We start from the raw sequence: 14,068 nt of genomic DNA, 5'->3' as shown, positions 1-14,068 counted from the left end.
ACTTATGGCATCTGTCACATTACTTACTCTCTACCAATAAACATGTGACCACTTCCTGGGAAATACAAAATTTGGGGTTTCTAGTATTTTTTGTGGTCTCATTATTCCCTAAAGAAGTATGTACAGAAAGGGGAACCTTCACAAAGACAAGTAGTAGCAGTTGTTTCAATGCTAAGAAACATGAAATAAAAATAGCATAAATGAAAAATAACATGAATAAAAGTAAAATAAATCTGAGAGTGCAGATTTACTGTAACGGGCACCTGTAATGAAGAAGAGAGAAGACAGGAAATAGAGAGGATTTGTGCAATGAGCCAGATATGATCAACCCTTGGCTTTCACTTCCTAAAAGACCAGTGCACACACACTGCTACTACCTCCTACACTATCTTACTGGAACTAGATGCTCTGTAAACAGTTAAGTGCTCTTTGGTTTTCTGTGATTTGAATCACGTGGATTTCTCAATATTGTCGTGACAGATTGATGACTGTGGTGATAAATGCCTCACTGATGATAATAATAGGGAAATAGTCAGATGACAGTACTGTGAGGAAAAAAAAAAACAACACAAACAATGTGATGGAAAGACTATTTCTAATCTTTCTTTGGCATTTAGTGTCTTTCTACTTATCCGCTAACAAATTCTCCAATACAAATATATCTGCATTAAGCTCATACCAGCCAATATATTGAATATCAACTTGTCAGCTTCTAGTCGTCAAAAAAGTTAGCAAACACTTTAGTGGCTCGTATGTTTGAGCTACAGGAGCTTTTTGATGCTGCCTCCTCTGTAAAATATAAAAGCAATCGACCACTCCAGTCCTATTTTAATCGGGACTGATTGGATCTATGCTGTGTAATCAATCAGCTCTGTTTGTAATTACTGCATTGAATAAGCAGATTATTGATCCACAGTGGGCTGGGCCTACACCTAGTGTTATTCCGCTCCTCGGTGGCACAAAACACCCCCACTGGTCCCAGGCAGATTGGATCAGACCTACTGGAGGCATCCTGGATCGATCCATATTGAAGACAAGAGGGGAGATGATTAAAAACACAAGCCCTCCTTAATTCTACCCTCAGCCAGCACTTTGCTCTGGTAATAAAGGCAGCTAGTGGCTGTTGGCTCTCCATTTTTCCCTATATTTTTGTACTTTTAGTGCACACAGTACTTAGTGCATACAGTACTCACAGCACTCTAAATGCTCCATTGAGGTAAAGCACTTTGTTGAACTCATCATAGGTCATTTGTATTAGCAGCAGTGGTATTGACATTGCTGTCTGTTTTGGCCCTGGTCCGAGTCAATTACTGCACAAGCAGCTAACACTGAACTGATGTGACTCTTATTTGCATTTATTAATATTAACATATCTACGTCTGTTTCCATCTCTGTCTCTCCCCGCAGGCTGCAGAGCGGGATGAACTTACAGATCTGTTTTGTCAACGACAGCGGCAGCGACAAGGACAGCGATGCAGACGACAGCAAGACAGAGACCAGTCTGGACACACCTCTGTCACCCATGGTAGGCACCGTTGCGCGCCTTGAAGCACACACAGAATTATTAGAGAATTTCTCCAGAATGCAAGAATGAAAACAATCCTGAAGTCACTACGAAACATGTGTTATGATATACAAAACTGACAGAATGTGAAAGTGATTGGATGTGTTAGCGATACTGAGACAGAGCGAGACAGAAAGCAGTTGAGGTAGATATTCATTATGAATCAGGTTTAGTTGCTGTATGAATGTCTTTGCTCACGTTTTCTGGCCTGTTAACCAATTCATGGGCAGCAAATGAGAGGTGAATTGGAATACGCTCGCCACGGCCATGGATGAATGGCCCCATTAACCTCCTGTCAGCCTGAGACACGTTTAAAGTAAAGAGTGGGAGAAAGAGAGAATTATCATCTCTTTACATGTTCATCCTCACTCTCTTCACATCCCAGCTGATGTACAATGACATTCCTGTCTATGTATGAAATCTACATACCTAAATGCCAAGAATATATGAACATTCATGCTCTAACCTGGTCTCTTTTATCTTTCTCTTTCCCTTCCACTGGTGTAACCCCCTTTCTCCCACCTTTACTATACATTCTCTCCCCTGCCGTGTTTTCTCCCTCATTTCTTATTCTGTTCACGTTCTCCTTCATATTTAATTCCACCTCGCCATTCTTGTCTTTTCTCCCTGTTCCTCCCACCACCACCTCCCTAAAGTCCAAGCAGAGTTCATCCTACTCAGACCGGGACACCACGGAGGACGACTCGGAGTCTCTGGAGGACATGGACTTCCTGAGTCGACAGAAGAAACTGCAGGCGGAGGCGAAGCTAGCGCTGGCTATGGCCAAGCCCATGGCTAAGATGCAGGTGGAGGTGGAGAAACAGAATCGCAAGAAATCACCAGTGGCCGACCTGGTCAGTAGCAGAATGATACAGTGTGATAGTATAATGTTGCCTTTTACAGTGAAGTTGTATTTTAGTAAATACTCAAAAAATGTGAAACACTAATTTTCTGTATTGCTCCCATGTTCTCTGACATTTTAGAATGAATTTAGAAAGAATGGCCAGTAGTTATGTAGTAGCATACAAAAATAACACAAAATTGATTACACTGGAACCAAGAGATCCACTGATATTCAGAATGTGTAAGAGAGTAACTCCAAAAAAAGGACAGACGCATATTTTCTGTTTCAAGCTTTCGGTTTTACTTTAAAGCAGCTATAATCAATACTTGTGTATTAACAATGGATCATGTGACTACTTGTAAGTGAAAGGGGTTTTCTCGGAGTGAGAATTACAGCCCGACTCTGCTGTTCCCTTCAACTCTATGGAGCTTTGTAGCCTCTTAAAACTCACTGTTTTAATTTTCTGGTTCATTCTCATCGCTCTCTTAAGTGTCGTTTCTAGCCAACAGGCAGCTTTTTTCAGAGGAAAAAATACTCTGAAAAAATCTGCTGTTTAGTACCTTCCCAGCACCAAATGGCAGCTAAAGAGTCAGAATTTTTCTCAGGAGTTGGTGTTGACAACAAACAAAGCTATAAGGAGTGTTATAAGGAGTTCGCCATATCAACACAAATGGTGATTATATGTCAGTGTTGTGTTTACAGCTTGTTTCTGCTGCCCCTGAGTTGCTACAAAAACTGCAGGTTTAAAACTGTCATCAGGAGAAGGTAGAGAGGATTTTTGTACAGTTACAGCAGTCGGGCTTATGATGTCACACTGTTTGTAAGATAGAAAATCAACACATGTCAACATCCAATGTTCCCAATGTCATGTAAACAATTTCAGTTCTTTTGTTTCAATAACTTTAGACTTACTGATAGCACTGATAGGCCTACACTAATGAGAACAACATTTTGAAATTAGCTTTTGAGACTGAAATTAAAATAACCAACAACCAAGTCAGTACAATACTGACCTTTTCCTGACACAGCTCACACTGGCCGGTAATAGACACAAGTCACATTTACCGAATCTTACACAAGTCTTACATGAGTCTTACTGTAAATGAGTAATACAGCTAAGTGGAGCAACCAGACATAATATAAAATAATACATATAACTTTTTTTCGTTTCCTTTTTAGAGCAAAAAGTTCATATTATGGTCAACGTGCGTCATGTGACATATTTTTGTCAGTATGGCGGCTTTTACAAGTGTCAGTCATGTGGTCCATTAGTCACAGTATATGAGAGTAGATGAGTGTTTTGTGTTTCAGTAAAATTAGTATCAGGTCAATTATATGTTATGATGATGTCACAGGATTCCTCTCTGTTCCTCTCTCCCTCTGCCCCCATTAAGAGGAAGGAAGGTGATGACGACCCTGTTCATCATTATTTCATCCTGTTTTATCTGCCTCGCTGCCTTCTCGGGAGCACACACACTGGCACACTCACACACCCAGGCAGTCAGACTTACACACACTATACTTCTACCCGGACTTACAGGCAGAACCGTTTTACTTATTCAGAGAAAAGAAGGGCAGCTCAGCCCAGGTCCATTTATAATTTATACACAAAGCATTGGCTGTGGTGTTTAGGGATGTAGCAGTGCTCAGCAGTCAGAAAACATCACTGTCACATCTGGACTGGACATACAGTGAATTTTGAGATGTGTTAGAGCTACAGCTGCCTGCAATATCCACAACACTGGAGATCTATTAAACCGCAGAAGTTTCATGTGCTACATGCTTCCCCTAGAACAATCCCTCTGCTGTTATACTGCTGCCAGTTTAGTCAGCTCCAGCTAAACTGTATCGTCCTCCCCTCTTGCCAAGGGCAAAGCGCGGGAATTCAGCCAGCACAGTAAGCCTGTGTGTGTACTGGGAGTATGGGTTTTCCTAAATCTGTACAAGTCAGAGAGAGAAAAGAAAGTGGAGGAGAGATTTAGATACCAATATAAAAACAAATTTCTCTCTGTCTGCTTCATTCATTCAGAGAAGAATGTAGTTCCTTAATCTGATATTGAGTCATTAATGGTTGAACATTTAAACAGTAATTTGTATTCTTCATTAGTAGTGAGACCAATGTGTGACAGAAACTCACTGAGCACACTAGACCGTTGAGTCAGGTCTACCACTTCTTTATAACCTTCCCCGTCACCCCACCCCCTTGTATTGCCTTTTGACATCACATTTCTCTTTATGTCACTCTGCTCAAGTCCAGTCACCCAAAACTGAAACTGACACATGACAGCCTCCAGTACAGTTGCATCAGTGCCGATGTGAAAGTGAAAGAGGGGTGAGAAACTAGCAAGAGCCAGCCAGATGCCCACGCACACAACACTTATAGTGCGGCGCATGCAAAAAGAGAGAGAGGGCTCGCACTTTTTCTCACCTACTGTTTGTCAAGACTGGAGATAAAAGCGGGAGGGCGGGAGAGAGAAAATTGGTGTTGGATGGAAAGAGAAAGAATGTAAACCGGTGGGACCGGAGTGTTGTTTGAGGGAATGCCGGGTAAACGAAAAGCAAATGATCTGCCTATGCGTGCCTGTGATGCTTTGTGATTGTATTGCATGTGGTGGCACAACTCTGCGGTTGACCTGAGAACATGCTGCAACTGATGGTGTTTGGAGCTTTATTTGCTCACATACTGGAAACTATACAGTGCTGCTTGAAAGTTTGTTAACCCTTTAGATTTTGCTCTATTTCTGCATAAATATGACCTAAAACGTGATCAGATTTCCATTCAAGTCCTAAAACTAGATAAAGAGACATCAGTCAAACAAGTGAGACAAAAACATTACACTTGTTTGTTTATTTATTGAGGAAAATGATCGATGTTACATATTTGTGCGTGGCAAAAGTACGTGAACCTTTAGGATTATCAATTTATTTGAAGGGAAAATTAGAGTCAGGTGTTTTAATCAATAGGATGACAATCAAGTGTGAGTCTGGGAGGCCCTACCTTATTTAAAGAAGAGAAATCTGGGTCTTCACTATCAAAGTCTGAGCTTCACAGTACAGGTTTGTGGAAGTGTGTCATGGCTCGAACAAAGGAGATTTCTGAGGACCTTAGAAGAAGAGTTATTGATGCTCACCACGCTGGAAAGGGTTGGAAAAATGTCCTGTGGATGGATGAGACCAAAATCGAACTTTTTGGCTTGAATGAGAAGCGTTCTGTTTGGTGATAAGCAAACACTACATTCCAGCATAAGAACCTTAAGCCATCTGTTAAACAAGGTGGTGGTAGTATCATGGTTTGGGCTGCTTTGCTGCCTCTGAACCAGGACAGCTTGCAATCATTGATGGAGCTATGAGCTCTGAGTTGTACCAGCACATTTTATAGGAAAATGTCAACGTATCTGTCTGTGAACTGAAAGCAAGACAATGACCCTAAATACACAAGTTATTCTACCAAAGAATGGTTATAGCAGAAGAAAGATAATGATTTGGAATGGCTGAGTCAAAGTACTGACCTTAATCCTATAGAAATGCTGTGGAAGGACCTGAAGCGGGCAGTTCATGCAAAGAAGCCCACTAACATCCTCTAAGCTGATAAACAGTAACCAGAAATGTTTGTTTGAAGTTATTGCTTCAAAAGGGGGTCACACCAGTTGACCTAAAAGCAAGGGTCCACATACTTTTACCTCCCACAAATATGTAAGATTGGATAATTTTCCTCAATGAATAAATAAAAAAGTTTATTTTTTTGTGTCATTTGTTTCATTATCTAGTTTTAGGACTTGTGTAAATATCTGATCATGTTTTAGGTCATATTTATGCAGAAATAGAGAAAATTCTCAAGGGTTTACAAACTTTCACGCAGCACTGTAATTGGCACAAAGAAAGGTCCAAAAACTCCAGGACACAGATTTTTATTTTCACTCTTAGCTCCTACTTGTTTTTTGATGACATAATAGATGTTTTCTCTAGATGAGCGTTCCTCAGATTTGATTGGAAGTTCCTGTGAAAAGTGAGATCATATTGTAAATGTTAGAAGGGAAATTAACCAGATTGCTGCAGTCTGCAGGTGTGGGCTCTCAGGAACAGCAGCACCACTGCAGGCCTCTACCGGCGAGTTAAATCTCGCCACAGTCACAGAGCACATCTACTGTGAAATTACATAAAACATTGCTACACTGTTTGTGACCAAACAGCAGTGTCAACTTGTACTTCCCCAACTTTACAGTCTCCTGATGCAAAGTGATGAACACCTCAAAGGAAAAGTGATGTTTACTTTTGTTACAGGGGGGAGTTATCAGACGCAGTGAGAGACTAGAGAGTGTTAGTTTCTCACAGAGAATGCAACAACTGAAATACCAACTAAACACATTAGTCCACACAGCAGACGTGTCAGTCAATTAAAGCAGCTGACTCAGTTACAGGTTTCATTCAATTTGACTGATCCTATTCTGTTCACAATTCATCCCATTGTAGTTTAGGGTTTTTTTAATTTGGGGTTACAGTGAACAACCATATTCATTATGGAATAACCCTCTTACTATTCTTTTTTTGTGAATAGATTAATTGTTGAAGTTCTTAGAGCCAAAAGTGACATCTTGGAATTGCTTGTTTTTGTCTGACCAGCACTCCAAAAACCCAACAATATTCAATATTTTCTTGATGAATTATTTAAATGATTAATCATTGGTCAAAATTGTTGTAATGATATGTCCATGTATTTTCTGATGATAATATATCTATAAGTTTATAATTGTATATAGTAGGACCCCACTGTACATTATCCATAGTATTTGTTGCAATACTTGCCTTTAATTAAATATCTGAAAAACTAGATATTAAGACTAATTTTTGTAGTTGAACTTCATTCTTATCCATCTCTATATCCTCACCAAAAATCGGTTGGCAATATCCTGATGATGACGTGTCTTTTTTTCATGTACTCGTGTCACTGTGTGCGATTTCTTTCGGCAGCTCCCACACATGCCCCACATCAGTGAGTGTCTAATGAAGAGAAGCCTGAAGCCCACCGACTTGAGAGACATGACACTGGGACAGCTCCAGGTTATAGTCAATGATCTGCACTCCCAGATTGAAAGTGAGTTGACCGCACCAACCGCGCGCACACACACACACGCACACACACACACACACACACACACACACACGCACGCACACACACACACACACACACACACACACACAGTAGAGTACAGGCATACCCAGTGACTGACCTCTACTTTCAATTACAGAAATGAGCAAGAGAACAAGTGGGGAAAAACATACACATGCATACTGACCCCTACCCTGCTCAGTGGATGTGAAAGTACTTTTATATATGTTAGTCAGTTCAAAGAACTTTACTAGTTCAAAGCTTCCCCTGAGCATTTACTGGTACCATACTATACAGATCATTGATCCTTGTACTCAGGGATGAATAATCTCTCATCTTACATAAAACTGTTCCAAAAGTCCCCATGAGTCCAAAATCATGAGCTAGTTTTTGCTTACAAAATAGACTTTCCCTTTAAAATCTCTTTTGTTGGTGTTTCAAATGTTCTTGGCAAAGCGGAGGGAACAATAGCTGGAACATGTGACGTGAAAACAACCACAGACTGTCAATGCTCATCTTTTTTTAGATGGCCGTGAGAAAAAAAATCATAAAGCCATTGCTGTATTTGATGTGTTTTAATGGTCATCTATTAATGAAGGTCACAATAGATGATGTGTCCACTGTGGTCATTGTGGTGTTTAGAATATTTCCATACTGTATATCATGTTGAGAATTCCTACTTATAATAACTTCTTTAACTTTCATTTCAGAAACATTTTCATATTTGTAGTGATAGCTCTGTAGCTTGACACCTTTTTTATATTATTCTTATACTTTCTACAACTCCAGGTCTGAATGAGGAGTTAGTACAGTTGCTAGTGGTCCGAGATGAGCTACACATGGAGCAAGATGCCATGCTGGTTGACATAGAGGACCTCACCAGGTGAGGAAGCACTTTCAAAGAAATTAATTCACTGCCTTAACCCTTATTATTTCACTCATCTGGTGTAGTTTCTTCCTGACATTTTTATCACATTACAGAAAACACTTCAAGCTAACAATTGTCAATATTTGTGTTATTCTCAAGGAATTTTGTGAAGAAAAAGACCAAAACTAACTGTGTTTGTGTGTCTCAATACTTTCTGAATTCCCCACTCAACCCCATGTCTATTTGTTCATGCTAAAGATGGAAAATTTTTCTCAAATATATACTTTCATTTTAAAAATAAAAACAAAAAAAAAACAGCTCAGTAATTTCCTAAAAGAGCTGAACACTGTAACAGATTGTAAAGAGCGTCTTTTTAAGGGTCTATTTTCAGCTGCGGACTAACGAGTATTTATGGCAGAAGTAAGGTGTATGTGGAATAAACTACAATACCCATGTTCACGGGGATAAAGGAACATGTCACCCAATACAACAGTGTGGCTTCCTAACGTGTTTTTAATAGTTACTGGACAACAATGGAAGTGAATAAGCTAAATCATACACAGACAATACTTGTCAGTCGTTGGTTTTGGTGTTTTCATGGGATTTCTTGACAAAAAGAAAAATGTGGAATAGCGCCAGGCTCATCTTTTAAGTGACTGTATTTATTGTTTCTCCTTCCCAGGCATGCTGAGAGCCAGCAGAAACATTTGGCTGAGCGGACCCTATCCAAATAAGATGCCCGTCCCCACTCCACCCCGTTCCCCTCTGCCAAAAACCGAGCTGAAACCCGCTCCAAACCAGACTTTTCCCCCCTCCCGGCCATTCCACCTCTCCCCCCCGTGTCGATCCAAATCCTGCCCGCTTGTCCCAAGTATTTTGCTCCTCGCTGCTTTCCCGTTCCCCCATGTCTACCTTCCTGTCTGACCCACTGATTCCAGTGGTAGCAGCGGCACAGAAAACGGCCACCCTCTTTTATTTGCTTCTGTGGTTTTATCCCAGCGCCAAGTGCAGAGGAGCACCTCCTACTTCCTGGGAGAAGAGGAAACTGATTGTGTGTTGTTATGGATTCTGTCCCCCAGCTTACTGTGCAGTGATCGGCTTTGCTACTGTTTCTTTTTAACTTTCTACATTCGCCACTAAATTATAACTGCAAAAAAATGCAAAAATTGTGATAAAAAATAAAATAATAGTGAAAACTTTAGTAGAAAGTCAGTCATGAGAAAAAAGAAACAACATTGTATAAAAAAAAAACGATGGAAAACTAACTTCTTCAGACCATTTTAAGTTGGACAGTAAAGTATTTCAAAGTCGACCTGTTTTTATTCTGCACAAATGGTAGTTTTCAACTGAGAAATGTTTATTTGAAGGTGCTAAAAGAGTGTAAAGGAAACATGCCTGCCTTGTAGTGGAGTCGTAGCTTTTGGTAATACGTTCACTCTAATTGCTCTTCAACATTTTGTGAATGTTGATTTTCTGACACGAGTCATTTTAAATGAATAAGTGTGTTAATATCGTTTTCATCCTATTGTATTCAGAAACTTTATTTGAGGGAAGAAATGTTTATGTACAGATATGTAAAATAAAGAATAAACTTTGTTTCATAATTTGTTGGTTTGTCGTACACTATGTTGAATTTTTGTGGTGGCATGTCAGCTGGATGACTGCTCTTTCATGTATTTCCTCATTCTCATTCTGATGAATTTATGAAGTGTAATGAGCTCATCACATTTTATGGCGTGTAACTCATTTCCCTCTGTTTCGGTCTTGCCTCATCAGGACACAGTTTGTGTCTTATTCTTTCACTCAGGTTGGGTCACTACTCTTCAGAGGAATATTAATGTGGACAGCCCCTTTAAAGTCACAATCAGGAATTTTTGTTTCAGATGAAAAATGACAGCATGTAAACTTGAAAAATAAATGATGGTCTCCAGTGGCTGTAAATAATTCTAGGTTTAGTAATGAATATGATGCTATTTTTCATGCAATAGATGATCAACCTTTCTTTCAGGAAGTCCCCCCTCCCAAGTGGTGGGTCATCTGTCAGGACTGCTGGTGAGTTTCACTTGTTGATGGTCCTTAAGTAAACACAGAGAGAGGCCAGGAAACTCCTGTTAATCACTCAACATCACTGCAGTTTCTGAGAGCGCACAACTTTCAGAAGTGACTTCAACACAACAAATGGATGGATCATAGGTCCTAAAATCTGGCACTGAGAAGTGTAAGGAGAGGATAATGTCATGCTTTGTGTACTGATGAAATTCCACATAAATTTTATTTTGACAAGCAGTTGACAGATACTGAACAACAGATATGACACACATTTGCCAAAAGATATATAATTTTAGCCTATATAAGACACAATGATCAACTCTCAAAAAAAAGTCTAGAATAGTGTTCTTGCAGCTTTTACATGGATTAGTACCAATGGTGGAAGAAGTATTCAGATCATTTACGTCACAATTACCTGTAAAAGTTCTGCAATTAAAAGTTTTAAAGTATAGAAAGCATCAAAAAATACTCATTATGCAGAATGGCCCTTCATAATGTCATTTTATCATATTTGTTATATTATTTGATTATTTTCGCTCAATGTATTTAAGCAGCATTTTGATATTGTAGCAGGTTGAGGTGGAGCTAATTTTAACTACTTTATATACTGCTGGGTCGTTAAATCTACAGAAATGCATATGCACATATTTATATATATATGCAATAAGTATTGGCACTTGTTTTTAATAAGTTTTTATTGTGTTTGCTTTTGGTAATTTTGATTGATTTCGGTGTATTTGCGTGATCTTTTGCGTGAGAGTGAAGGAGTCACGGACCCACCCACTAGCGCTGGGCAAAAATAAAACAAAGCCTCCTCCATGCTGACGTCAGTATTGACTGGTCTTGAATTCCAGGCCAGTCAGACAAGATGGACATCCCCTCGGTATCAGTTTGAAACACAATTGATACACCCAACAATAATCATCTGTTGAACAGAACACCACAAGTGAGTAAAGTGGCCTACATAATGTGGCTGGTCCCAAGGATGAGGATGAATCAGGGTTTGCCCGCTCTTTAATTTACCGTTACAGCCCTGAATAAAGCGTTATTTCATTATGATCAATTAACCATAATCCAGTCAGACAGAATGACCTCACTATAGCGCTGAAAACACAAGCAGCCTGCTGCACATGACGACAGTGATTCTGGTGTAAATGCATAAAATGAACTGTGTCTGAATTTGTAACACATTGCTTACACATGCTTACATTTACATGCAATTCATGTTTAATTGTATAAATAATAAGAATAATTGCACAAACTTATGCAGTTTATTAAGATTGTTTAAGTGTTTGATGTTGTATTGCAGATGCTGTAGATGCCTCTCAGATAATGGATGAAGGTACAGGTACAGGTTATTCTACTCATCAAAAGCCAATTTCGAGTAATTACACGTCAAAGCATGACACGCACACGCACACGCAAACTCAAACCATTAGTTGAATCAATCTAAATTTATCTCTGTCTATTTACTCCACGCCTCGCAGTCTCAACCAAACATTGCGACTTCCTTTTTTTTTGCCCAATGGCACACACTATGAAACTACATTTGTGACGTTTTAAATTTCACGTTGAGCTCCTGAGGCAGAATCAGGGAATCTCCCGAGGGTGAATATAAATCATAAGATAAAGAAAGCAGCATCACAGTGCTACTGCAGACACGACCAGAGATCTCTATCTGATCAGAAAGATGGCAAACTTTAATTTCTGTAAGTCTGCCAGCCTGAAACACAGATTACCAAGAGATAAGATACCTTAGCCAACTGCTGTTTTCATCTTGGTTATATTGTGTCTTTTTATCATGTAACTTGAATATGGTATTTGGTCGACTCATGAGACGTATGTGTTGATGGTTATCTCTCTCTTGTCTTGCAGACTTCGTCAGCTGTGTGCTGCTCCTGACCCTGAACTGGCGCACATCCACGGGAGTCCCGGTGCCCACTCTGAGCGCAGAGAATTGCGCACAATGCTCAATGCTCTTCAAGAGCCTCTTGCTAAACATAACAGAGCTTCTCAACAGTGTGAGTACAATTCATTTCATGTTGCAATACTGTAGTGGATTTTCTTTTCTTGTCACACCTCTGTAGTTTCGGAGTAATTAATATCATTATTTTTGTTTTACAGGATGTTTTGTGTTTTGGCATCACATCTGATACAGTGGTGCTGAAGAGTAAAGCGGATACAGCACTGGCCTGCGCACCCACGCTGAGACAGGTGAGACTTGATTTATTAGTCATGTGAAATATGAATTGATATTTAAATGTTGAATTGAGGATAAAATTGTTTTTAGACATACTGTGGAAGGCTTTCAAGTCAGTTTTGCATTAAGTATCTTGGGGACAAATTTACTGTTGGTCCATCAACTTTTAATGGATCAAATTTATAGTTCAGAGATGTTTATGGGCACCTGGTTGGACCAGTAACACAGCAAATGTCTAATGTTTAAAATGTGTTTTTTAACCAACAGAATTCAGGTTGCGCAATGCAAAGAACCTCTTCCTTCAGTGAGGTATGCTTCAGTTACTATTTCTTTTAAAATATTCTTAGGATTAGAGCATACTGTATATAAAACTATAAATTACATAATATTTGTTGTTAATCTGCTATTCTATAGACATATTCAATCAGTCATTCCTCTTATTTCTTATATGCATATATAATGGAGACAGATGACTAATGTGTATTTTTTCTTGTTGGTCTTCACAGAGTGAATGTCTAAGTAACATCATGAAGGACTTGGCCTACTATGATTCTGTTATCAAGTCCTACCTCAAGTCCCCACTCAGAGATGCTGAGCAAGAAACTGCACTTCTGCAACCAACCCTGGGAATTGTACAGAGCCTGAGGAAGGTGTGTTTATTATGCATGTGTAGGAGGGGTAGAAAACCACACAGAGTAACAGAGTCACGATTTAAAGACAGATACAGCGTGAGAGAATCTCCTGGGAAATAACATTTGAAAGTTGCCTGACAAAATCTTCCTTGGTTTATACAGAACTGCTCCCCAATGCCGAATGGAGGGAGTGACTCTTCAGAGGTACTTTCATTTTCTTTTTTTGTTTGTTCCCTATTTAGTCCTCATGTTTCAGTCTTTTAGATCAAAACCAATACCAATAATTCTTTTTTTATTTAGTTTGTAAAACTGGCAGTTCATTCTTCTTCTGTCTTTTAGGAGGTCACTGCCCCGCAGTGGGAAAGCAACACTTTCAGCAACAGGCAGGAGATGTGTAAGATGATGAGAGGCTTCCATATCCGAACCATCACCATCAACAGAGCTATGGGCTACATCTCCTCAGGAGACCACAGGAAGTAAACATCATCATCATCATCATCATCATCATCATCATCAAAATCACTCTACAATCCTCTTCTATGTGACCACTAAACAAGCCCTCCTGATCATTCACTACCATCATTTACAACTACCGACCAAGTAGCGTTGTATGCTGCATGTCTTCTCTGTATGATTAGTGCTCAGGCATAAGCTAGCTGTCTAGTCTCAGTTAGAGCTGAATGACAGTCCAACTATTGCTAAGGTTAGCAGTCGAGGCCATGTTGGCCAATTCACATGAATGTATTCCAATATTTGGGGAGAATGTATGTATTTAATTTATTTAAAGTGTATTTATTACATATA

The 14,068-nt window shown here is 39.4% G+C and overlaps 2 protein-coding genes across 6 annotated transcripts in view; both read left to right on the top strand.

Annotated features, from left to right (window-relative positions):
- schip1 (schwannomin interacting protein 1) overlaps positions 1–9,987 on the top strand; it is a 44,814-nt gene extending 34,827 nt beyond the window's left edge. For all 4 annotated transcript variants that reach the window (XM_042414135.1, XM_042414134.1, XM_042414137.1 and 1 more), the window contains 5 exons: positions 1,408–1,525; positions 2,221–2,418; positions 7,377–7,500; positions 8,305–8,398; positions 9,066–9,987. In XM_042414135.1, coding sequence (XP_042270069.1) covers positions 1,408–1,525; positions 2,221–2,418; positions 7,377–7,500; positions 8,305–8,398; positions 9,066–9,117 — 586 coding nt within the window. In that variant the 3' untranslated portion in view covers positions 9,118–9,987. The remainder of the gene's footprint in view (positions 1–1,407; positions 1,526–2,220; positions 2,419–7,376; positions 7,501–8,304; positions 8,399–9,065) is intronic.
- A 1,303-nt stretch (positions 9,988–11,290) lies between these two features.
- il12a (interleukin 12a) lies at positions 11,291–14,035 on the top strand. Of its 2 annotated transcripts, none has more exons than XM_042415066.1 (8): positions 11,291–11,378; positions 11,742–11,774; positions 12,308–12,453; positions 12,557–12,646; positions 12,900–12,941; positions 13,139–13,282; positions 13,427–13,468; positions 13,604–14,035. In XM_042415066.1, exons 2-8 carry the CDS (start codon positions 11,765–11,767, stop codon positions 13,742–13,744), a joined length of 615 nt encoding a protein of 204 aa, XP_042271000.1. In that variant the 5' UTR covers positions 11,291–11,378; positions 11,742–11,764; the 3' UTR covers positions 13,745–14,035. The 2 variants fall into 2 exon arrangements, with proteins under 2 accessions (XP_042271000.1, XP_042270998.1); XM_042415064.1 differs by having other exon boundaries at positions 11,742–11,780.
- The last annotated feature ends 33 nt before the right edge of the window (positions 14,036–14,068 follow it).

The sequence above is a fragment of the Thunnus maccoyii genome, chromosome 6 (assembly GCF_910596095.1).
Source record: "Thunnus maccoyii chromosome 6, fThuMac1.1, whole genome shotgun sequence".
NCBI classification, from domain to species: Eukaryota; Metazoa; Chordata; class Actinopteri; order Scombriformes; family Scombridae; genus Thunnus; species Thunnus maccoyii.
Note: the sequence above shows the minus strand (reverse complement) of the source record. Positions and strands in the feature narration are given on the sequence as shown.